Below are 27,140 nucleotides of genomic sequence, written 5' to 3' on the forward strand. Positions count from 1 at the left end.
GAAAATTAAGAAAAATTTTAGGAGCTATTTTGCCCAATTACATGCCAATAAATTTGACAATCTAAATGAAATGGATGAAGGGCTATAAAAATATAAATTACCCAAATTAGCAGAAGAAAAAAATAAAATAATTAACCCAATTTTAAATAAAGAAATAGAACAAGATATGAACTTCCTTTCTGTAAAACTGGGAAAGAGAAATTCCACTTAAAATAATTGTAGGCAGTATAAAATACTTGGGAATCTACCTGCCAAAACAAAGCCAGGAAGAACAGATCTATAAAACACTTTTCATGTGGATAAAATCATCTAAACAATTGGAAAAATACTAATTGCTCATTTTGATAGTTATGATAATAATTCTATACTACTCTATTCAGTGTAAAAACAAACTATCAAAAGTTTATAATGAGTTAGAAAAAATTAACTAAATTCATCTGAAAGAACAAAAGTTCAAGGATATCGAGGGACTCGATGGGGAAAAAAAAAGGCCAAAGAAGGAAGTTTAGTCATACCAGATTTGGTACTGGCTAATTGAGTGATAGATCAGTGGAACGGATTTGGTTTCAATTATATTAAACAAATAACCACAGTAATCTAGACAAATCCAAATAACCTAAGCTTTTGAACCAAAAACTATCTGGCAAAAACTGCTGGGAAAACTGGAAAATAGTATGGCAGAAAGTAGATATAAACCACTATCTCACACCATATACCAACATAAGGAAAAACTGGGTATATGATTTACACATAAAAGTTGATACAATAAACAAATGAATAGAAAAATGAATAGAAAAAATCTTATTGACAAGGGAAAATTGTAGGACCAGTAAAGATACAGAAACCATTATAGAATGTAAAAAAAAAAAAAAATTCATTTTGGTTATATAAAATTTTTAAAGTTTTGCACAAATAAAACCAATGAAAATAAAATTGTAAAGAAAGGAGAAAAGGGGCTGGGAGAAAATTTTTTTTAACAAGTATCTTTAATAAAGGCTTTATTTCTCAAAAATAGCAAGAACTAAGTTAAATTTATAAAAATGCAAGTCTTTTGTCAATTTGCAAATGGTCAAAAATATGAATAAGTAGCTTTCAGGCAAAGCTATCTATAGTCATAAGAAATACTCTAAATTAATACTAATTTAAAAAAGGTACAATTTCATAACTATCAGATTAGTTAATATGACAAAAAAAAAAAAAAAAAAAAAGGAAGATGTTTGGAAAATGGACATGAATGCATTGTTGGTTGCACTGTGAAATGATCTAACCATTCTGGATGGCAATTTGGAACAATGCCTTAAGGATTTTAAAACTGGCACTTAGGTCTATATTCCAGAGAAATCCAAGAAAAGGGAAAAGAACCTATTGTACAAAAATAGCACCTTTTTAGTGGTGACTAAGAATTGAAAATTAAAGGGATATTCATCAATTGGGGAATGGTTAAACAAGCTGTAGTATATGATTGTGAAGGAATATTATTGTGCTGTAAAAAAAAAAAAAATGGCAAACAGGATGATTTTTTTAAAAACCTGGAAAGATTTACATAAACTAATGCATTGTGAAATTAACAGAACGAGGAAAACGTGCGTAATGACTGTAATATTTGTTTGAAACTGTGAATGATGATGGTATTCTCTGCAATACAATGATCCAAGGCAATCTCAAAGCATACTATCTACCTGCAGAGAAAAGATGATATTGATTGAATACAAATGAAAGGGTGCTATTTTTCACTTTTTTCTTTCATTTTTTGGGAGTCTTCTTGTAAAAAATAACAAATGTCAAAATGTTTTACATAATTGCACATATATTACCATGTCTGATTGCTTACTATCTCAGAGAGAGAGTAGAACAAGAAGGAGAAAGAGAATCTAGAAAGCTTCACATGAAAATATTTTTAAAATTTTAATTATTGATAAAGCTCATTACAAGAGTTCAACATCATTGTGTAGCACAAGGAACACCATTTTTGAGTCAGGAGAGTGGAGTTTGTATCCAAACTCCCTTTCCACTATCTCTGGGTTTAGTAAACGTCAAAACCTTAGTTTTCTCAGGGAGAAAAAAGAAAGCTAGAGTAGATAACATCTAAAGTCCCCTTCAAGTTTAAAACATATGGTTTTAAAATCATTTTATATACTGTTACTTATCTAAAGGTATGTGAATATGCTATATTCAAGGATTCAAAGAAATTTCCATTTCAAAATGGAAAAAAATCAAAGACTTCTGTGAAAAGAAAAAAGAAAAATAATCCAATTGTAAACCATACTATAGAAAAATTAACTTATTATCTGAAAAAATTTCAGCATGGAGAAAGGGAATTCCATTAACTAATATAAATCAACAAATTAATGGCATGACCATTAGGAAGGAGCTTAAGAAATGCTTTTTGATTGATCCAAGCAAGGCCTCACAGTAAAGGCCTTTCGTGATATTATTTCCCCTTAGATCAACTGGTATTATTGCACATGGTTTCTATTGCAAACACTTAACTAATAAAAACACATTATTTCTAGCACTAGAACAAATTCAGGTTTCTAAAGTGAAAACTCCAGTTTTCAATAGTTATTTATAGTGCACTATCTACTGAAATGTTCAAGTCAAAACCAAACAATTCATATGTAAGGGTATACACAAACTAAAATACTACTTAAAACTTTTAAAGATCCCAGACAATCCACAAAGCTCTATTGTTTTTTTTTTTTCCCCCTTCCTGAGGCAATTGAAGTTAAGTGACTTGCCCAGGATCACACAGCCAGGAAGTGTTAAGTGTCTGAGGTCAAATTTGAACTCGGGTCCTCCTGACTTCAGGGCTGGTGCTCTATCCGCTGCGTCACCTAGCTGCCCCCTCACCCCCATTTTTTTTTTTTTTTTTTTTGGAAAATCACAAGAATTTTAGTTCAGAAGGATCTCAGCAGCCATGTGGTCCAATCCAAACCCTCAAAAAGAATCCCATTACAACATATTTGACAAATAATCATCCAGACAATACCTGAAGACTTCCAAGGAAGAGAAATCTACTACCTCTTAAGTAACTTACCTCATATATGGAGAACTCCAATTGTTCAGAGATCATACACAAGCCTATATTTGCCTCTTCTATTCCTTCTAGGATAGGGTGGAATAGTGTACAACAGTAGGAAAAGTCTCATTTCAATGTGAAGAGTGTAACTGGATGTCATTACACAGGTCACACTATGAACTAAGTAAAAAAGCAAATAAAAAATAAAGAAGGATAATGTTGATGAGGCATTAAAAACTTCAGAATGTCAGGCTCTGGGTAGGTACTGTATGATGACATTGTGGATACTTAATAAAGGACACATTACAACATGAACATAATGGCATTTTTAGGACAGGTGACAATAGTAAAGACAACCTAAATTATAAAAGGGAAGAAATTATGTGAAATTAACTATCATGTGATTATGAAATCCATGGCAGAGAAAAATAAACTGGTAAACCATAAACTAGTTTATAAAGATGTGGAATAGGAGCAGAGATCTCTCACAAATAGACCAGGTCTCAATTCTATATCTGTCTAATACAGAGATAGAATTCTTGGAAAATTTCATGGAGAAATGCAAAAGCATAATTAGGACAACCATACATAATGGAACACAGAGTCAAAGAATACAGCCTTAAATTTTAAAATGAACTAAAAACATAGTTTAATCGATATTACTAATGGCTTTTTTGTCTTGAGCTTCATATTCAGATGCAAACTTTCCTTTCCATAAGGACTTATCAATCAGATCAATTGAAATTCTGCATTTCTTTATCATGGGAAAACAAAAACAAGGTATTCATGCATATTATTAAACCAGAGGAGAAAAATGCCTAATTGATCAGAGCACATGTGAAGACACCTACTAGCTATGACACTTTTTTCTGGGATTCATTTCAAGTTTTGCTGATATCAACAATGCCCACTAGTTATGTTTTTTGGTTTGACCCCTGACACTGTTTCCACTTCTGTCACCAGGACCCAAATGTTTGCTTAAATTGTACTTAATGCTTATGTGTTTTAAATGAATAAATTGTGCACTCAGATAAGTTGAGATGATGAGTAGACAATCCAACTATATAAGAGGACAGAGTTAAAGAAAGAAATTACCAAGTCACGGATATTAACCTAAGATCTTTTAAGGCCCTGTTATCAATTAACCCTTCAAATCAAACAATCAGATACAGACCAGATTCTAATGTGAGGTTAAAATATGAACCATAGAGAAACCGGTTTCCTGCTCTGAGCAAGTATTACAATAAGAGTCACAAAAATCACTTTTGTAGTTTAGAATCTAGTATTGCACTATTTCATTTTTGTAACTACATAAAAAAAAAAATCCACAATATTCTGGGAATAATACATGTAATGGATTTTTGTATGTACATCAAAGATTGCAGAGCTTGGTCCAAAAGAAAGAAAAATACATTTATAGTTTGGCATGCTGTTTACTGTAGCTTTTACAACAAAGCAAGGTTTGAACAGATCAGAGAATTTCAAAGTCAGTAACTTATACACATTCCAAAATTTCAAAAACAGTTTGAAAAGAATCTTTTGGCAGCAGTTACAACATGCATTAGATATTCCATATTATCCAACGACTAAATAAAAAATAGTTATTATTTAATTATTCATCATTCTCTACAAAAGAAAAAAAATTTTTACATAGAGAACAGAAGCCAAAGGAATCCTGCAGTCTTCTTTTCACTCAAGTGCAGCCAATAATTTTTATTGAGATGAGATTTACATCTGACTCATGAAGTTCCTGAGGGTGTGGCACTCACAGCTTGGTGCTAGGTCTCATCTTACATTACCCTGATTTCCAATAAGACCTGTGAGTTCTTCTATACAATTCCTTGAGAAGAGTTATTGTGGGGAATTTAAATTTGTGGTGTGGTCTTGGTCTCTGGAGGAAATCAGGAAAAAGCTACATTTGGAAGGCTTTAGAAAGTTTTCTGTTAGATCAGAATTCTGTTGAACATGTTAAATGTATAAATCAAATCAAGAAATAAATATTGTCCCCAGGGACTTAGCTTGAGGAGGTATTTCTTTATTTTTATTCTCTCAAAGAGATTTTCCTGAGCATGATAACTATTTCTTCAACAATATACTGTCTGTCTTAAGGCAAGGCATCAGTGGATTTTTTAATAATTTATAGCATAGTGTATAAAAAGGTTACTCCAAACACCTGTACATATGAAGAATAATTTGAACCTATCCTTTATATAAAAAATAAAGAAAATACTTCCAAAATATTTAACCATATAAAGAATTTCAACTATTATACTTCTGAGCTTTACCTTTCTGATTAGACTACCATTTAAGGTCTTGTGATACGAATGGAATGATATATGACTAAATTAGTCCATCTAAAGCTCATTCAGACTATTTGGAGTAAATAAGTATATAAGAAAGAATGTTATTCTTCAGAATATGAGCCTCCCCAAAAAACTGTAATTTAGTTCTGAGTGGAATTAACTTAGAACAACTCCTTTATCACTGTGAGATATATTTCTGCAACAAGTATTAAAGTTCCCTCAGGGAAAAAAAAAAGTATTTTCTTTTAAAAAATATATTAAAAGAACTTTAACCAGATGCCTGCTTTACATTAGAAACCTAATCATCCCCCAAATGGGAAAAATGTTTTGATTACATAGCTATTTTACCTGATTCCTTAATGAAATTGGACTATAACCATTAAACATAGAGTGCTTAAATACAATTTTATACCTGATTCCCCAAATAAATTTTGATAATCAGGCACAGGATTTGATAATCAGGAAGATAACAGCTCCAAGTTATGTTCTGTTTCATCCTTGCTGTCTTCAGTTAGCTCCTCCTATCAGTTAGAATCTTGGGGAAATATCCCTTACTTCTTCCAGCTTTGCAAGGACCCACTATAAACAGAAAAATAAAGGAAGATATACTCTTATTTTCTAATAAAAAATTTCAAAATGTTTTCATGAGTTTATGGGAAAAGTGGTTTTCAATTTCAATTTGTGACCTGAATTTAACGAGCATTTATTAATCTCCAACTTAATAGACATGATGTAAGGCAGTGACAATAGAATGAAAAAAACAAAATGATCCTGATCTGTAGAAACTTATATTATGCTGGAGGATATGACATGTATAGAGGATCAGTAAAAGCAAAATCTATACTGAGAATTGAGTCCTTCAGCTAAGCTTTGAGAGGCACAGATTAGGAGGGATAATAGACCAAGGATTGAGGAAAATCCCAAGCAAAGATAGGAAGAAGAGATATGGATGGATATGTGCAACAAAGCTGGAAAAAGAGGTTAAAACTGCATTGTGAAGAATTTTAAAAGGTCAAGAATATCATTATGCCCTATACATAGAAGTTAAATTAGCAAGGGAAAAAGATTAGAGCTTGGGAGGACCAATGTAAGAGGCTATTACGAGTCAGGGTGGAAGAAGATGAGGCACTGAACTGTAGTGGTGGTGGTCTGAGTTTTTGCTTTCCCAGTTCTGCCCTTATATCAGAGGACTTCAACACAAAGATCAAGTGATAGTCCTTCAAATTTCTCAGCTCCTCAGTGTGTTTACTTCCCCTGGCCTACTTTTTATATTCTCCTATACTTCTCCTACTGAGAGATAGTCATGACCTCTATTGCTATAACATATTTTGATTAACTCTGAAATTCCTTTATGAAAACTTTTCTCATATCTGACTGGACCGAAAGTCATGTATCTATCCTCACCTCTGGGAACATATGTAGGCCACTTAACCTTTTGTTGCCTTAGGTATCTCACCTTTAAAATTATGGTGGTTAGACTAAATATGCTTTAAGCTTCTTTTAAAGAGAAAATCCTGTAAATTCAAGGGATTAGACATAGAGCACTATAGTTGTAACAGGATAATAGCATTAAGTCAATTTCCAGAGCACTAAAAATAATAAATGGTAATAATCACTTATATTTACATAGAGATAGAAAGTTTACAAAGCATTTCACTTTCAAAAACCCTAAAAAAGTAGGTGCTTTTATTTCCATTTAACATCTGAGAAACTGTGAGAAACTGTGAATTATTAGTTTTCTGAGATCTTAGAATATATAAATGAAATAAGTAAACTATGAGGGAGATGTAAGTAGCAGAGATGAATAAACTTGACAATGCAACAATTAATGTGAATTATAAAATGGGCAGCTCAGAAATCTGGTGAATAAAATAGTAGGTCTGGAGTCAAGAAGACCTGAATTCAAATATGATTTCAGAGATTTACCAAATGTGTGGCCTTACGTAAATCACTTAACCTGTTTGTCTCAACTGTAAAAGAACAAAACAAAACAAAAAAAACTCTGTTTTCCTCAACTATAAAATGGTCAATATTTCCCAGATTTGTTATGAAGTTCAAATGAGATATCTGTAAAGTACCTGGCCCTATATAAATGCTAGTTGTCATTATGATTCCTTCTTCCATCTCTATCTGGTATAGTCATAGCTGGAATCTCATAGTTGGAAGGAATTTTAGAGTTATTTAATTCAACCTATACTCAAACAAAATTTCCTTCAGCAATATCTTCAATAAGTGATCATCCAACTTCTACCTGAAAACCCCAATGGTGAGGGGAACCTATGACTCTCTGAACTGAGACATAAAATATGTTTGCAGGCAATCAAAATGGAAGTCCAATGGACAAGCTGTAAGTTTTATTTTATGAACATGTTTACTATAACTTTTTATAATGAATAACTTAACAGGATTATTGGGTTCATGGACATGAATTCCAAATGTTCTTTAAATTCTTAACACTATGCCAGACTAGTCTAAAAGCAAGATCTATAACTGATCAGACAAAGGAACAGTATTTTATTCAACATATCCTCTGATCACTCCAAACATAAAGACAATCCATACAGAGGACATATTTTGTTTAGCTTTTTTAGCATTTTTCAAAGAAACAAAAAGGAGAAAATTTAACACAGTTGCCAGGGTGGGGAGTGAAAGTCCTGAGTTCCATTTCTTCCTCTGACACATATTGCTATATAACATGTAACAATTAACCTTTCAGTCCCCAGTCCCTCTATGACTATAATATATAGACAAGTTGTCAATCTGCATTAAAAGAAAGAACATTTGTACACCAGAAACTCCCGTGCTGATCAAGATAGATATATAAACTAAATTTTAAAAGAAAGGAAAAAACCCCACAATTTCTTAACTGTCAACATATCCAGTATATAGTTTTAAAATTAGAAGCTCATGTCTGTTTGAATGAAAGAGGTGATTGGGTTTACCTGGGCATCTTCTGCAGTCTTAAAATTAATTATTTTTCCAAACTCTTTGGCATGAAATACAGACTTTACACGTTCCTACAAATCAAATAAAGAAATGAATGAATATAAAGAATAAAACCACGTCATGGGAAAAAAATTAGCACAAGAAAAACAATTTCACTGCTCAAATGTATATAGTTCATACTAGAAATGATACATTTTTAAACAGCATTATAAGAAACAAAAAGAATGGAGAAGCACATCCATACTAGTAAAAGAGCATGATGACAAACTCAGTTCTACAATTCCTTAATTACTGAAACAACAAAATGAGGGGGAAAGAAGCAAAGAGAAAAGAACAGCAATATTTTCCTTTTTTGTCCCCAATTTCTTAAGACTTCTTTCTTGAATCATTAAGTCTATAAATCATAGATAAGATCAATATATCTCAAATCTATCTACATGATTCATTATAGTTATAAGCTAACTATGAAAGAACTGATTCATGAGATCACAATTTTGAGAAAGTCAAGACCCATTCATAGAGGTTACATATAATCTCTCTCCTTTATAGATCCTATATCTCTGTTTGTAAGGAAATTCTGCCTACAGGAGACTAATTCTTTAAGCTAATGTGAGAACAAAGAACTGGACTTACCAAGGATCAATGATGGTATTGACACTGGTAATTATTGAGGTAATGAACCCATTAGGAGGTTTTTTGCTCCTAATAGTTTTTGCTAAACAATTTTGTAAAGCTTTTGTAAAGTTCATTTTAAGTTAATAGTTCTAGTTTACAAATATTTATTCAGAGTTTAAAAGAAATCCATCTGGATTTAAGAACAAAAAACTAAAATCAACTCTACATCATTATTTCTTTTATGCTCAATACAATATTCCATATATCTTTTGTTCAGAATAGATAATTGTCATTGATAGGCCTGAATGAAAACAGGTCAACTTTATTTTCCAAAGAATCTATTTACTAAAAAAATATTCACTAAATGCTTATCATAAATCACATTGCACTAGCAGTTAGAAAAATTCTCAGTACTGCTAGAAAAAGCTTATAATTTAGTTGGAGAGAATAATCACTAAGTAAGAGATTATTTTCGTCACAAAAGACTTTTGTTTTTACCATCTTTGAGGAATTCAAGATAAACATATTGTGAGGGAAACACGAACAGTAAACTCTCTGGATTTATAATCTCAGCTTAGTGGTACAGATGATAGTACAATGGTATGATATCATAAACATAGGGGTTGGATCTGTGATTTCATTGATTAAAATAAGGTAACTCAATTTAATAAAGTATTCTCTCCAAATATAGTTCAGCATTTTTTCTAAGGATCTGAGAGGTAAAGTGACTTGCCTAGCATCACAGCCAGAATGTCAGAAAGAAAACTTGAAATCTGGTTCTAAGGCCATCTCTCTCTCCACTACAACATAATACTTCTCACATGTAAGGGAATGGCACAAGAGTAGCCCACTAGCTGCAACTGGAAGGTATTGTTCTGCATACAGTACCACAGAAAGAAACATCTGTTAAAACTGATCTATTTTCTGCAAGAAAAATATGCACCCATATGCTAATTAGAAACTTATAAATACTAAACCAAAAACTGTAAACATCTTGAAAAATAAATCTTAACATTTTATCTTCACATTTTTATTCAATATACCTTGGCCTCAATACGTAATCTTCTTCCATGAATGATAAATGGCTCTTTGGTAAATTCATCAAAAGTGTATTGCCATTCACAGGTTAGCTGCCCAAATGTTCCTTTTGTCACAAACAATACACCACTACAAAAAATAAAGAGAATAATAATAGTTAATACAATAATAGCTAACATTTATACAATAGTTTAAGGCTTTCAAAGAGTTTGTCATGTATCTCTCTCTCTCTCTTTTTTTTTTTTTTTTTTTTGGCGAAAATACTATGTTTTGATCTTCATTCAGTCTCCATAGTCCTCTCTCTGGAGGTGAATGGCACTTTCCATCACAAGTCTATTGGAATTTTCTCGAATCACCTCATTATTGAGAAAAGCCAAGTCTATCACAGTTGATGATCAGTTGTTACTGTGTACAATATTCTCTCGGTTCTGCTCACTTCATTTAGCATCAAATCATGTAAGTATTTCCAGGCTTTTCTGAAATCATCCTGCTGATCGTTGCTTATAGTACACTAATATTCCATTATATTATATTCATATACCATAACTTATGCAGCCATTCCCCAATTGATGGACATTGATTCGATTTGCAGTTTCAGTTACCTCATTTTATTCTGAAAACAATCCTGGAAGATAGATAATATTATAAAAAAGTAAAAAACTCAATCAGCCAGGAATTCTTTGGAGGTACTTAATAAATTTGGCAATAGGGTAATTTTTCATGGAACCAATTGTTTTTCTCCATTTTGGGGTGGTTTAGATGTAAGCAAAACATAAGAATTATTGTACTTGCCACTAATATTCTGGGTAGTACTTATTACAGACCCTTCAGTGAGAGGGTATTTCCTACCTTAATGAACACAGAACAAAAAAAGACAATTTTAACATCACTTCTGACAACTGACATTCTTACAATTTCATACTCCTTAAAATTAAAGTTAAGGGACTTTGATAAGGATCAATTAATGCTTACAAAGACCTTTTTTGAAAAGTCCTACTCTGAATTACATTTATACAATTTCTCAAAGCAGAATTTGTTTCCCATTTTCAAGATGAGTATAAAGAAAAACACTTCCCCTGCAAAATAACTTTTCCTTTAACCTACCCCCCAATTAATTTTTTTTTTTACTTTAAGAATATAATTGTTATTGCCTGCAGAGATTTCACTAAGTATGAATATGCTTTGTTTTTCCCAGAGCAAGGAACTAAATTAAAGACACAGCTGATTTCTCGTCACTGGCTAAGGTGGAGGAATGAAAGAGCTACTGTTCAGCATGAATTTCCCTAGCTTCCATTATTACTTTTGTCTAACTCCTTTCTTTCGTCTCTGAGGCGAAAAGAAGAGGGGCTAAGAATTATCATCAGTCTCTCAATAAACCTCCAATGACATTGAAAAGCATTTAATAATTTTAACAACTCATACATACATATTAAAAAACATATATCCATATACACACATTCATATAAAGATATATACGTATATATATGTGTATGACTTATTAAATATAAAATATAGACACATATTGTGTAAATATGTCTTGGTTATACCTATGCATCTATGTCATTCATATATAAACATATCCCAATGTACTTTCCTCCCAAAACTTTTGGCAGATATGTACCATCTTCATTTTACAGATGAAGAAACTGAGGCTCAGAGTTTAAAAGACTTTTCTAGAAGCACAGAGCCAGGAAATGGCACACATAAGACTCAAAATTCAGGTCCATTAAAAGTTGGATAGAGCCCAAAGGTGGATAAGCAGCCCTGAAAAGGACTCAGAAAGCTCTCACACCAGAGATGCTATTGTTCCTTGGACACTTCATACATACAGGCAGTATAGTACATAGAGTGTTGGACTCAGATTCAGGAAGACTTGAGTTCAAATCCAGTCACAGACATCAGTGTGTGTACTGTATCTGTGAATTAATGCTAAGGTTTTACAACTGATAATTAGGCATATGCCTGTTGGTCTGTAATTGTATGGCATGGGAAGAGAAGACAGGGAAATCATAAATAAGTAACTTAGTAGCAATGCATCTATGTCTTTTGTAAACTAAAAAGTATTATGTTTTCCAAATCTAATACGTGTCTGTGTTTGTTTACATAACTGTATTTGATTTTGAACTATTTAAACTGTTGAGATTGCATCTATACATACTTGGGTGCACAGCCGAACTTGTGTGTGCATGTATGTATACATGACTATATATGAGCAAAGATTTGGATGAGAATTTGTTCTTTTCATTAAACAACTATTTGTAAGCTCTTACTAAATTAAACAGATGAATATAACTAATAAAAGTTACCTTGTGGTTATCATCAAGAAATCTGTTTTATTGACCATAACATGGGTAATATACTTATTTTTAGCAAATCTTCCATTTTCTATCACCTAAAAATATAAAAGAGAAAAAAGATTGATGCTATAACTATGTTAATGTTACTTACATCTTACCCTCTTCTAGATATTATAGGGGAAAAAATTCATTATCACATTTCTACAGTAATAATCTACATCCTAATTTAAAAATCACAAGCAAATTAAAATTCATTTAATTGTTATATTCACCTTTGTCAAAGTACTTACTTGCAAAGATTTGTTAAAGATAATTTTAGGTAAATGAGGATCTTTAACACAGATTAAGGAAATCTACTAAAATAAAACCTATGAATTAATAACACAACTAAATGCATCAGAGTTTAGATCAGACAAAAATGTTATTTAACAATCATGTTCATTTTTATCCTGCAGAATAAAATTAACAATTAATTAGGTTCACGTGACAACACATACAAAAGTCCACAAAATACCATAATTTATTATGGTCCTCTGCGATTTCCCTGCAATTCCCTCTTATTCTGCTTTTTACATCACATTCATTCCTTTATCATATTTCACCTGCTCTGTACCCATGGGAAGTACAGAATTGACAATAATTAATGAAATTGGTTCTTCATTGCTCATTCTACATCAACTATTATTTTCTCCAGATGTGAAGCTGTCAAGGTTATTATTAGGATGCGAAATATTCATTCTTTAGTAATCTTAACCTTTTCCTTCCTGTTATGATAGACAAGATGTATTGATGGGCATATTAGGTAACTATGATTAGAATTCTGTAAAGCAAAAAAAAGAATTGTATATAATCTAGATAAAATGTTACCAACTTTAAAGATTTGGGAAGACAACAAAGATATTAAAGATTTGGAAAAGAAGGCTAATGAGGAACTATTAAGAGGAATTGGAATTATTTCATTCTGAGCAAAAAACACACAAGAATGACTTTATAATATCAAATTTCTAGAATATTCTTAGCACAAAGGTGAAGGACTCTTCTGTACAAAGATTCCCCAGGTGGCTTTTTCACCTCAGATAGAAGAAATAATGGGAAAAGAGAAGTATGAGAGAAAGGAGCAAGTCATATGAAAGAACTTCCTAATAAATTTGTAAAACATTGGAGTGTATTATCCAGGAAAAAAAATGGGAATGCTTCTAGGTTTTAAAAATATACAATCTCTTTCTATTTGTTGACTATAACTTGGTTATAAACCGAATTCATTAAATCAAGGAAGTAGTTTAAATACTCTTCCATTTATACAAATGCCAAAATCACAAGCTTTAATTCAATTCCTAAATGTCTATGATTTCATTTTGCCTTTAATGCCACTTCACATTAAACTCAAGCATGGAAGCTGGGCCTAAATATTATTTGAATCAGATTACACTATAGCAGCAAAGAAAAAGAATGAACAGCTTTTCCCCCCATTTTTAGTCTCTTGTGACTAATCTGAATCAAAACCAGGAGTATGATAGAAGAAATTAAACTAATTTAAAAAAACACAATTTCTGAGTATAAACAATGTCAAAATTATCTGGGAAGAAACATGTGGAATGTCCTCTAGAAGCAAACTTTCAAAGTACTTAGAAGTTGAGGAGATGGCAAAACAGACAGTATGGCATGAGTTGAACTAAATAGTACTTGATTCCATGAACTATATCCTTTGTTACTGAGGTTTGTGAGAATCATTCAAAGAAAATTCCATATAGAACAATAATATATCTAAATCATGAATTAATGGGAAAAGAAAAAGCAGCTATCAAACTAAATGCACTTGAAACATAATATAGAATTCAAAATTCTGTCACAACAGCTCCTGTTCCATGCCATTATTCCTTCTCTATTTCTCTTTTCTTCAACTCTATATATCCCTCGCTCAATCAATAATCATATCCTTCGCATTAAAGAATGCTCCCCTTCACACTGTTAAGATTAGTTGTTTTTTTTCCCTGCCCATTTATTTAGTTTTCCTTCTTTGAGAACTTATGTATAGGATCACAGCTGTCATAGTTCTTAGACCTGAAAAGAATTATTTAGTGTAATTTTTTTACTTTACAGAAGACATCAAAAAAAGTATTTTAAAATTTGTTTTTCATAATAATAGTGACATAGGTAGGCACTTTCATTTGCCCCCTTTACAGATGTAGAAACTGAGACAAAGTGAAGTTAAAAGGCTCTATAGAACATTTATTGTTTTGAACTGGATGTACTGCAAGGGCCACATAGTCAGGATGATTACCCAGGAATCTGACTCTTTATCCAGTGTTGTACTCCCAATTCCAATTCTGTGCTATGGCTCCCTTTGATAAAATACATTCCCTGGGCCTCTAAAAACAAACAGTGGCACCTGATGGCTGTTGATATGAACAGGACAGTTATGATCTCAAGACACTCAGCCTTTATACATGTGAAGCCCATTTTATTCTATTTAAACCATTTTGTTTGGCTAAGTGCAACTTCCAATCATCAAACTCCAACTATTTTAAATTATCAGAATCCCAATACCATTTACTTGATTTGCCACATGGCTTACTGGTTCCCAAAGTACTGTGTGGCAAATCTTTATTAAAGTGAATTAAGCAACAGCTTTAAAATTTGAGATATAATCATTACCCTAAATCCTCAGCCAGTAACTACGGGGAAAAAAGTAGATAGAAGTTTCATCAGCATAACATATTTTAATCTGAACTGCTGATATTCTCATAGTAGCCTCATTTAGAGACTACAACATAGCACAGATAGAGAAATTTTCCTTGCTTTATTCATCGTGAATAAACATTCCTTCCATCAAATGTTTAAAAGAAATGAACAATGTTACAATATTTAAGACATTGTACTCATCACTCATGTTGGAATCTGTAGTCAACTAAACAATAAAGTCATGGTCACTGACATTGGGATTTAGAACTACAAGTACATAAAAAAATAGTTCATTTAATGCAAACAAATCAACTGCATCATTACCTACACATGGAAACAGATGAAAAAGAGTAAAGCAAATGAGAGGATTGTTTTAGTACTAATCTTTGATATTATCTAGACTTCATATGTATAGTGAAACATTCCCCTTAGAAATATGATTTAAAGAAACCAAAAACATTTTTGAATAATTAAAATTATCCAAATATTACAGAAAAAAGTCATATCATAGATTGCAAAAAGATTTAACTGGAAATTAAAATATAGCTAAGAGGCAAACCACTGGCCATTTCGGATCTCAAACAACAAAAGCTATTAGTCATTTATGGAAAACTGTATTTAAGAAATTATTGTGTACATTTAAATATATAACAGACCATTTTGGGTTAGAATGGGATTTTTAACAGGGAAGTATAAGTAGAAAAAAATCTATTTCATTTAAATACAACATAAGAAGTCAAGAGCTAAAAGGTAAAGATGACAGCCACAAGAAACCACTGGACTATGAAATAATATCAAATTACAACAGATATGAAAACAGGATAAACCCACAACCTTGAATGGGCACTGAAAGAAGTTTAATGGTAAGGATTTTATTTATGTTTACTTTGTAAAACAACAAATCCCTGGGAAGGATAATTCAAAATTCTCCAAATATTCTAAATAAGTGACTATATTCAGTGGAAGAAAACATACACCCTGATTTTTTTTTAAACACCAAAAATGACCCTTTTCCTCAGTCACTTAAAAAACAAGTGAATAAAAACTAGGCCAAAACAGTCTTTTCTTCAGCAAATGACTTCTAACTGAATAGCCTCTCCTTCCTAAAGTCACCTGGTAAAGTAAAAGTTTCAGTGGTTCATATCAATTTTGATATTAATCTAAGATTACAGCAATAAACTCTTGAATTGAACTAGGCTTCTTTGATCAATTAAACAAAACTTTACTAATTTAAATTCTTTCTACATTTGGTCAGCAACTTTGGCCATCAACAAAAGGAAGAGTTGTAGGGGCACCTAAGGCATTTACTTCTGCAGAATATAAAAAGATCTAAATAATGAAACATTATGTGCTCAGACCAAATCTTTAGAGAATCCCTAGATTATTGGAGGCTGCTTTGCATGCAAGAAATTATGTTCTTGGCCACAATGGTTGGAGTCGCTGAATTCAAAGATAACAGTTAGCAACTAATTATCTTACTTGTATAGCATCTACTTAACAAGGGCAATATTTAGTTTGGTATCATAAATGCTTGAGTTAATATAACTGCATTTGTTAAAAATAGTCTATAATTCATAGTAGTCCCAACTAGTAGGCTTTTAATGAATCCAAAAGAAATATGTATGGCTGTTAGCATGTACTGTTTTATCCAAAAATAAGAGATGAAAGTAATAGTATTGCTCTCTTTTTAAAAATGTAAAATAACAAGACTGAAAAAGCAATTCTTACTTCTTATAAAACTGTATTTTATATATAAGCATACTTTTATACAGATATCTATAATGCACACATATGCAATGTTTCTCATGTACCACCACAAAAAAGTTGAAGTTCTATTATATATAATTAAATTGTACTGTCATTTTCACACACATGTAAAATTCTAATTTTATATAATCAATTCTACCAAATCAATTCAGCAAAAATCCAGGAAAACAGTTAAATTCCCTTTTTGTTCCTTAGTCAACCAATTTTTAACCTTAGCAGACATAGCAAGAGAAGCATATTAATCTAGAAAGGTAAAATTTTCTCTAGAAACTATGTAATATTCCAAGCTTTAATACCTAAATCTGGTCACTATGCTTAAGAGAGCTCAGGCTAAAAATCAACTGACATCTTCTCAAGAGTTAAGTCATTTCCCCACAGTATATTCATGACTGACAAAACTTTCATCATTGTCTGATAAGAAGGGAGTTATCAGAAGTAACCAGGACTAGAATTTCTTACAGATTTATAAAATATAACATTCTGAATTATCCTAAGAAAATAAATATACATGAAAAAAATAGTGTCTTCTAATTCAGCAATAACTTTTAAATTTCATTTTTAGAAAAATGAGGAAGACTATGGGGTCACAGTCTCAGACTTAAAGCATTTCATAAATGATAGCTTATTAATAGATATTAATATTATTAGCAATTATTATTATGGGTGAAATAACACAAAACTTGTTCTAAAGATTTACAAAACACTGTACATATCTCATTTGATTCTCAACAATTCTGAGAGGTACTATTCTTATCTCCATGTTATAGATGGGTAAAATGAGACAGAATTTAGGAGTTGTGTCCATGGTCACACAACTACTAAGTGTCTAATGCAAGATTTGGGGTTCAATTGTTTTCAATAAAATCTGACTCTTCATGACCCCTTTTGGAGTTTTCTTGGCAGAGATTATGGAGTGGTTTTCCATTTACTTCTCCAGCTCATTTTACAAATGAGAAAACTGAAGCAAGCAGGATTAAATGACTTGTCCAGGGTCACACAACTAGTACAAGTCTGAAGTTGCATTTGACCTCAGATCCTCTGGACTTCAGGTCTAAAACTATATCCACTGCACCACTTAGCTACCCAAAGGTTAACTTCAGTAAGCTAAATGGTGAGAGTCAGTGTAGAATGGAGGCCTCCCTGAAAATGAAACTTAAAAGAGTTTTTGTACTGTCTGTGTTATAAGAATCTTTCTTATTAGGTAAGATATCAGTTTTAAACAAAGATGGATTTAATCTTTAAAAAAAAAAAAAAAACTTAAAGTAATTCTATACTTTTTACTTTAAAAAAAAACACCCTCAAATCCTTTTTCTTAAACAAATTTCTACCTGTATCAGAGACAGTGGAAAAAATTTCATGAATGTGATAGATATTACATATTTCAAATAAATCTAGTAATCATAATCATTCAGTTGATTTAAGCTGCAGAATTTGGCCAAAATAACTATTTCATATTTTTTAAAGGTCAACTCTTCCTAACAATCTAATATAAAAAGAAGATCTGAAACTTTTGTAAAGAAAAACTAAAACTTCAGAGGCATATTTGGTTAATGCCAACAAATGTAATTAAGAAATATGTGCATTGTACTACCTGAAGATTCCAAGCAGAACAAATTTCCTGTTTTAGTTCAGCATAAACTCAAGGGCCCTATCACCAAACTTAGTTTTGGAGTTCCATAAATTTTTCCATAGAGGCCCTTCTTGTTTCCAAAACTTGAATTCTGCTATCCTTAACAACTAGAGAGCCAGTCTTTCAAAAAAAAAGAAACGTTATGTTATCTTTCTCCATGGGGTCTATCTTGTCTAAGACTAACAAATCTGATTCACCTGTATAATAGAATTGGGCTCTCTCCTCAGCTTTCTCATTCCCTTCAGAAACATCTTTCTGAAGAGGAAGAGTAACTGAATGAAGAGTGATATCCAATTAGCCTTTGGGAGTCTACTTCTTTTCACACTTACTGAAAATTTCAGGTGAAGTCAGGCAGACTGTTCGGCACTACTCTGATGATAAGACTGCCTATGATAAGACCCCTCCTTCCAGATCGTCTTCCTGAAGCAGTATAGGTAAAGATCATATCAGCTGAAGGTAGATATCTTCTGATTGCTGTCAAGGCAGAGCTTCAAGCTATTTGCAAACTCCTGCAATTTCTGAAAGAAAAGAAACACACAACAAACAAAAACAGCCTCTCCCCCACACCATATCACAAACTACAACTATGCTGTCTTTAGAAGTGACAAGACATTCAAGACTGACAATTTTTTCAAAAATGGACTTGATGCAGAATATATCACCTACACAGGTCAGCTCTGTGTCAATATGCCTACACAATGAGAGGCAGAAATGTATTTTTTAAAGATAAGTTAAGACTATAAAAATTTTCAGGATTGGGAGGTGCAGGGTTTGAAGGAAAATGGAGACAAAAGGAAAAAAGCTGACAACAAAGTAACAAATAGTAGCTTTTCTTTTCAGACAAGGTACAAAAAAGCTGCTGCTACCAAAATGGTATGCTCAGGAAGAAAGGGCTCTCGCTCTACATTGTGAATTAACTTGTGCACAATATAATTTTGAGGTGTTTTATGTAACCTCTAAAAGCAATTCTATCTTCCATAATGTAAAACACTATCAGGAAATAATTAACTTTTACATGGAAGCATTTTAGTTCTGACAAAATATAAATATCATGGTTTTACATTAAATTAAAAAAAAAAATTTCATCTAATCTCTCATTTTTGTTTTCAAGAAAGCATTACGAATCACCTGAAACATAGCATGATTATCCAGCTAAAAAAAGGAGCCTATAGAATTGAGATAAAAATACATTTTTAAATAAAATTAATTTAATTTAACCAATATTGTTATTATTAGAAGGCTTTAACTTTTTATTTAGGTTTCTCCCAAAATGCTCTTAAATGACTACTAATGCTCTGAATTCTTATTTGCTCAATAATCAATACCTCAAATAAGGATAAGGTTATTTAAACAAAAAGCTTTGTTAAAAAATGTGAATAAATTTGAATTTTGAATTCCTATGCTTAATGGTAGAAGTTTATAATTTCCCATATTGTGGAGAGAGGATGAAGTTAAAGGTGTTGCAATATAATCAGGCTTGAAATCAAATACTATCCTTGTGAAATTTGCTACAGTGGAAAGAGTACTGAATTTTTAACCAAAGGATTAAAAGAACAGTTTCCAATCCTGATTCCATCATTCAATTACTCAATTTTAACTTCAGTTTCTCACATGTAAAATGAAGAGCTTGAATCAGATGTCCTCTAAGGTCCTATCCGATTCTAAAACTATGACATAATTTGAGGCCTAGCTTGGTTTTATTTCTTTTTTTCATCTCTGCTACATCATTTCTGTTTTGGAGAAGTGAAGATCAGAGAAATTAATTGCCTAGTCCTCTTTTTGGTTGGTCATGTGACATGAAGTTTGCTTTTTTAAAAAAGATTTAAAGAACTAATATTTGGGTTATATTGCTAGTACAACAAGGCTGATGAAAAATATTCACCTTCACAAGCTGGCTGAGTGAACTCTAGACTCCAGGAATGAGTGGATCTACCACATTTTAAATTAAAAAAAAAGCCCAAACATTCAATCCATACACATTGAAATAACAAATATATACAACTGTTCATGACTCAGTTGTGTAAGATCACTACATCTGGTAGTGATAATAAATTCCCTTAAAACAAAGTTTTTATATGTGCTTACTATAATGCTACATATATCCATTCTAAATGCTGTATACAAGAATTTGAGAAAGTTTTAAAAAAATACCATTCTACATTTTCTTTTACACTGACTTCTTTCCACTCTGAAAATGTATGAAAATATGTGAGGATAAATGAAACCAGTATCTGTTACCCAGTAATTTATTATTCATAGCCTTTATTGACTTGAGTAGGTGGTATACACTGTTATTAATATTACTAAATTAATAACATACTACTCTCAACATCTTAGTTATTAGGAATTACAGTCAACATGGAAAAATAAGTATAAACATAATTAATCAAAGGTGGGCAATGTATTGAGGTACAGAACTAATATGGATGTTTTCATCAAGATGAATTTTAATTCATGATTCTTTTAAAAGATTTAAATAAAACAACCTCTTAGGTTAAGATCCAGTACACTACTTTGAAATGTGGCCTTAAATTTTTTTTTTTTTATTTTTAAGATCTATTCACAAATTTATGTTTCTGCCTAAAGACTAAATAATGCAAAACCATTTCCCCTAATCTCATCTTCCCGTATTTGAAACCAGCACTTTTTAATAAAAAGTATACCAAATAGCTTAAGTTAACGTTAATAAGTTAATACCAGATAGTTCATTGTTAAATCTGTATTACTTCTAACTGCTTTGAATTTGTGGGGCGGGGGGGGGGGGGGGGAGGGGGGGGAGAAATGCATTCTCAAAATCTTGTCATTATTTCTCAGTTCAACTTTGTGTTGAAATCTGTAGATTTTAAGATAACCATTTGTTATTTAATTTATTATTCATAGTATCATGTATTCTTTTTACACTGCTTAATTTTATAATGGGCAGATTCCTACTCTGTTATAAAGTTTTCCACTTATTTTCCCTTCCTAAGTTCAGATCTCTAAGTTGGAAGAAAAACAACAAAACAAAGGCTCCTTATAAAAAGAAGAGTTCATGTATACTTGCTTTTCCACGTGATTAATCATCATCCAGAAATTCAATAAAGTTATATGGCATGGAAAAGATATCTTACCTAGGTCTATTTTTATGTAGCAAATGCATTTTGTGTCCTAGTTCTCAATGTAGATTTCTTTTTGGTTCACTTATTCTTTAATTTAGAAAACTATATTGGTACAATTGCCCCTAATAAACAACCTCACAGGGGGTCATCTTATTAATAGATTAGAATTGAACCCAAATGAAAAATGACTGAGAAAAAAGAAAAATATTTGTCCATGTGAAATGACCCCATCTCTGAAATACTAAGTGTAATACCCAAAAGTGGAATAATTCTCAAATCCTAAAAATATTAAACTTTTTTTTTTTTTTGGCTGAGGCAATTGGGATTAAGTGACTTGCTCAAGGTCACACAACTAGGAAGTTTTAGGTGTCTAAGATCAGATTTGAATTCAGGTCCTCCTGACTTTAGAGCTGATGCTCTACAGATTTGAACTCAGGTCCTCCTGACTTCAGGGCTGGTGCTCTTTCCACTACGCCACCTAGCTGTCTCTTAAACGTTTTCTTAGAAAAAAAACACATTTATCTTTGACATAATTTATGTAGCTTTGTTTACATATGTATATGTATATATATAGTTATATATACATATATGCATATACATGTATAACCATATAAAATGAAAATCTCTAATCATAGGGAATTATGAAGAGATGATTTCACTGGTAAATCATTATGAAGGGAAAGCAGAGACTTTTGAGTATAAATTAAAATTTTAAAAATACCTATAAAGTGAAAATACTTAATTTAAAAAAAAATACCTGTAGTCATTTTTACAATTCTTAGAAAAACTGCTTCACACTTATTTCTAAAAGAATTTCCCCATATGTATGAGATGTCCTATATCAGAGACAGCATGGAAAGAGCACTGGATTTGTGATTTAAGAGACTTGGGTTCATATCCTGGTGTAAGCATCTACTTACAATGCAAAAAATCATTTAACTTCTCTGAGCCAAACTTTTTTCCTTTTTAAAATGTGGATAAGTTTGTACTACTATTATTTCATAGGGCTGTTGTGGGGAAAGCATTTTGTCAATATTTTAGTACTACAGAAACACAAGATATCATGACTCAAATGTACAAGATCAAATAACTTCTAATTTATATGGACCTTCAGTTAATACACTGAAGAAATATGATACTAATGCTTTGTTATCTTAAAAATAAAACCACTGCCCTTTTCTTCTCCTACAATAGAACTACAAAACTAGTTACAAAATGTTAAATTATCTTCTTACACAAGCAGTTTATCACTACTAAGTATCACCATTGAGTCTTTATTTGTTATTCTACACAGTTGAGGGTAAGAAAAATTTTCTTTTCCAGTTTTTCTCTTTACAGGTACATACATACAGAAAATTATCCAGTCATGTAGCTTCTGGTTTCTAGTAAAATTAGGAATTTGGGGATGTATATGGTTGAGGGGAATGATGTGGCACAAGGAGCTAGTGATAGCTATGATTTTAAGAAACAATGATGGGGTTCCAACAAAGGTTGCTACTATCACCTATTTGCTAAGATTACTTGAAAAAAGCAGATGTAGAGTGGTAAAAGAAGAGGCATTTAATTTCTTTGTATTCCTTGACATCTATGTGAATATAATGGAATAGAAATCTTCACATATTGCTTTGTTTCTATGCTCACATTTTTCCACATCCAAAATTTATAAATCTTGTAGTTTTAAAGTCAAAATGGCCACTTTCAGAGACTAATTACCTGTGGAAGAATAACAACATAGACTTCAGAATCTGAAGAAAATTAGAAAATCCATAACCTGCGTTAGTTGCCAATTTAATAAGAAAACTAAACTATGGTATACATTTCTGGAATTTTTTTACAGCAAAAGTAATGGTGAAGCAATATGTTTTACTATTAGTCAAGAAGATGAAAATCATTCTGATGACCCCAAAACACAGTAGTCAGTAAAGAATCAATTTCTACGTCACTGTTGCCATTTATTCTTTGCACTCTTTGGGATGTCAGGTTTAAAAGGAAAGATGATCAAGTCATATAATCAACTCAATGAAAATAAGCAAAAAGCAAGCATGTGATGTCCTAAAAGAAATGGCTTTACTCACTGACTTCCAACTACAAGAATAAGATACAAACATGATATTTATTAGAAAAATTTCTACTTGAGCTAATAACAATTTATGGGGGAAAAAGTGTAGTAAGATATATAAATTAAGAAGTACTATAAAACAATATAAGAAAACAGTCCTTATTAGCCCACTAGAACTCTAAAAAGAAACTAAAACTATTATATTGCTGCCCAAATTTATGTAAAATCAAAAGTTAAAATAACTGAAGGAAATCAGGATAAAGTAAACATGGTAGCAAAATGATTCTTTTTCTTCCCTTTTCAAAAGACAAATGATTATATTATGGACAAATCACAATGATTTTTATCAAATGTACAATGTTCCTTCCATGTACTATGAATGATGGAACAGAAAAACAGATTCACATTCTTTTAAATTACACAAGTTTATTGTTATTGAAAGGAAACTGACAAGATAGTTCTGAAATAGAAAGTAAATAGAAAAAACTGATGAGCTATTTTTCTCCTTTTTTTTTTTTTAATACATTGGTAATACAGTGAAGTCCAGAAAGGTTACAGTGAAAACATCCATATAATAAATGAATTTTGTTAACAAATGAGCAGATGACTTAAAAAGGTACTACAAAGAAAAACTTGCAAATATGAAAATAATAACAAAAACACAATTTATGGACAAATCTGAAAAAGGCACTTGTTATTACAATACTACACAATATTTTGGAAACAATCAAATGATTTTATATAAATCTATGTATATATGTATGTATAATATGGTCATCTTTAGACATTAAATAATTTCTATTTCTCTGTTTAAGTGGTGTAATTATATTTCTTTTCAAAGTTCCAAAAAAATGTAGTGAAAAGGGAAAAATAATTTAACACCCTAACTAATAAACTGTAAAAGTTACAAAAACAGCCACACACAATATGAATGAAGACATTCAACTCCAAAATGATAAATAATGCATGTGTTTAAATAATACAGATCTGACTAGTTTTCATCATCATCACTACTACTATCGAGAGTCTTAATCCACTCCCTGTAGGCATAAAATTTCTGTAAGCATGTAAAGGGGAAAAAAAAAAGAAGTAAAAAGGTTAGTTTAATATGGCAAGTTGTTTTAAAAACATGCATAATTATGAAATGTTTTAGGATTCAGAATACTATTAAAGCATTCTTTTTGGCTGTTACTAAGATTGTATTCGTGTATTTAAATGAATTCTGTTAAATGTATAGGCTGGCTTTACAACAGAAAGAATCAATTGTCTGGATTATTTTAATGTAAGAAAAAAAGTTTTGAGGCTCTCCGTGAAAAGCAATTTATTGTCATCATTATTTTACTCTGGCTAAATTTAACTGACTACAATCCCCAAACAAGATATGTTACTGTATAAATGGAAATGTACACACTAAAAAGAGTCATTTTAGATATACTATTTTTATCATAAATACACACACACACACACACACACACACACACCATAAAGAGTTCACAGCAGCATGGATAGAAAATAGAGAAAATATTATAGGAAAGCTCCTGAAACTATGAATCCTTTCCACAGGGTGCAATTTTTAAACAATATGCATTAACTCTGAATCAAATTTTTAATCCTGCCTACCTGTCAACAACAAACTTCTCTTCCAAATTATGACTATGGATATAATTGTAAGAATTTCTAAACAATATTAAGAAAATATAGCATAGTTTTGTCAAAAGCCCCAATATTTTCACAACATATTAAAAAGAGTGGGCTAATCACAAATATTAAGACATATTTGTGGAAATGTAGGGCATTCTTCCTTACACTATATGCGTAATATACTTAAACATAGCAAAAGATGATGCTCATCTGGGTCATAAACATTGATATTAGTTAAATACCTCTTATTTTTGGTATATTAAATATTGACATACAAAAAAACCATGAATTTAAAGAGATTTACATAAAACCATGTCCTTCAACTTTTCAAAGTTTAAAGCTTCCAAAAATAACCATTATCCAAAGATGGAAACAATTCTATATATCCTTGAAATGGAGGTAGTAGCAGAAGAATCTGGAGGATTCCCTGTTTTATTTTTACAGCTTAATAATGAAGCTTATTTTTACAGCTTAATAATGAAGCAATAGTCTTATACTTACACTTTTCCTAACTATCTCTGTGCTTCCAACTAGAATATTAGAGTACACAGTACATATACATTATAATACTTCTAAACTCTCCATATATTTTTAAAGTTGAATTTAAACTATTATAATTAAAACTGAATACGTGTTAAATGCTAGAATAAAATGGGCAAGGGAAATAGTTGTATAACATTTTTTAAAGTATTGGAGTAAGTGATTTTCACCCTTACCACAAAAGATTTTTCATAATATATTATCCTAAAGTGCCTATTAGAAATCACATTTGGCTGATGGTTGCTAGTTTTATTCCAAAAGTGTTTAAAAGTTTTAGAAAGATACTATACATGAATGGAGTATGGCATTTCTTAACAAAAAGCTGCACTGTCAAAAAAAAAAAATCTAGTTTCGTTATACCATCACAGTTTTCATTATTCACAAGGATTCTGTAGATACATGCTTTACTGCTTATGAGTAGTTAAATTAAAACACTGGCTTGTTTAGTTTATTCATAATCACTTTAAGCACAGTATAATAATCAAGAACAGCATTACTATGGCATATCATGATCACCAATGTGTTTTGTAATAAAGGCTACACATAATGCCGTAAATATTTATATCTACTAAGCAAACCTTTCCTTATTTGTTCACTGAGGACTTTAGTCCCTTTTAAGTCATGTGAATTCCTTTAAGATACATCAGAAAACAAACAAACAAACAAAAGCAAACAAACTTTAAAAAGCCAATGAAGAAATAGAGAACTTCCAGTTCACTTAAAACATCAAAAAATAAGCCTACTTTAACTCTCTTTTTGTATGAAGTATTTGAAATCAATGGTGTCTGTCATCCCAGAAAACTAAACTTTAGAAGAAGAAAGTTGCTTTTGACTAGAAATGCCTAGTTTATTAAATCCTGTAAAAAAGTGTTGAAACAGAATGCTCTATGGGCAAGAGAAAGAAAGCAAGTTATATGAATGTTTTATCATGTCTCGTCTGGAAAACAAAGAACCCTAAAAAATTCTGGTATATAAGTAGTTTTGATTGTCCCTTCCTGAATCTGGGTAAATTATCATATTTGTGGGACTAAAAAAACACTCCAAAACGACACAGTTCAACTGTCAAAATAATTAGATTCACAAAATACACAAGGCAGAATGGGTTTCAGCTGATCTTACCTGCCTTTACATAAGAAAATCTTGGTTGGAAATATATATGGTGCAAAATTAAAATAAGATTCTGCAAAACATTTAGGCTTGCTAATAATCCCTATATATGTAATTACCATTAGTTAGATTTTTCACTTTATTAAAACATTGCAACTGTGGTACGAAGTTTGCAAAGTTTTATGGCTATGATGATATAAAAATCTACTGAAGGCTTTCACTTGCAAAGTCATGCATTAACTTTTTCATATCAAACTTTTTGATACCTGTAAAAAAGAAAAAACCTTACAGTGAATAAATGTACTTTCAAATTTAAGCATTAGAAAGTTATTTTTAAAAAAAGAGGATTAAGTAGTTTGTGAGAAAACCTTAAAAGCCTCACGTGTAAAGTATTAATA

General features: G+C 31.2%; 1 protein-coding gene across 6 annotated transcripts in view; it reads right to left on the reverse strand.

Moving 5' to 3' along the window:
• Positions 1-3,704: 3,704 nt before the first annotated feature.
• Positions 3,705-27,140, reverse strand: part of VPS13A (vacuolar protein sorting 13 homolog A) — a 238,714-nt gene continuing 215,278 nt past the window's right edge. For 2 of the 6 annotated variants that reach the window (XM_031945506.1, XM_031945511.1), the window contains 4 exons: positions 12,228-12,313; positions 9,927-10,050; positions 8,265-8,339; positions 3,705-5,901 (listed from right to left, as the gene is read on the reverse strand). In XM_031945506.1, the coding sequence (XP_031801366.1) occupies positions 5,851-5,901; positions 8,265-8,339; positions 9,927-10,050; positions 12,228-12,313 (336 nt within the window). In that variant the 3' untranslated portion in view covers positions 3,705-5,850. Of the gene's footprint in view, positions 5,902-8,264; positions 8,340-9,926; positions 10,051-12,227; positions 12,314-18,626; positions 18,816-22,653; positions 23,109-23,975; positions 24,512-26,210; positions 27,009-27,140 lie in introns of those variants that run through there. The other 4 variants (XR_004230796.1, XM_031945510.1, XM_031945507.1 and 1 more) reach the window with 4 other exon arrangements.

Source organism: Sarcophilus harrisii, chromosome 1 (genome assembly GCF_902635505.1).
Source record: "Sarcophilus harrisii chromosome 1, mSarHar1.11, whole genome shotgun sequence".
NCBI classification, from domain to species: Eukaryota; Metazoa; Chordata; class Mammalia; order Dasyuromorphia; family Dasyuridae; genus Sarcophilus; species Sarcophilus harrisii.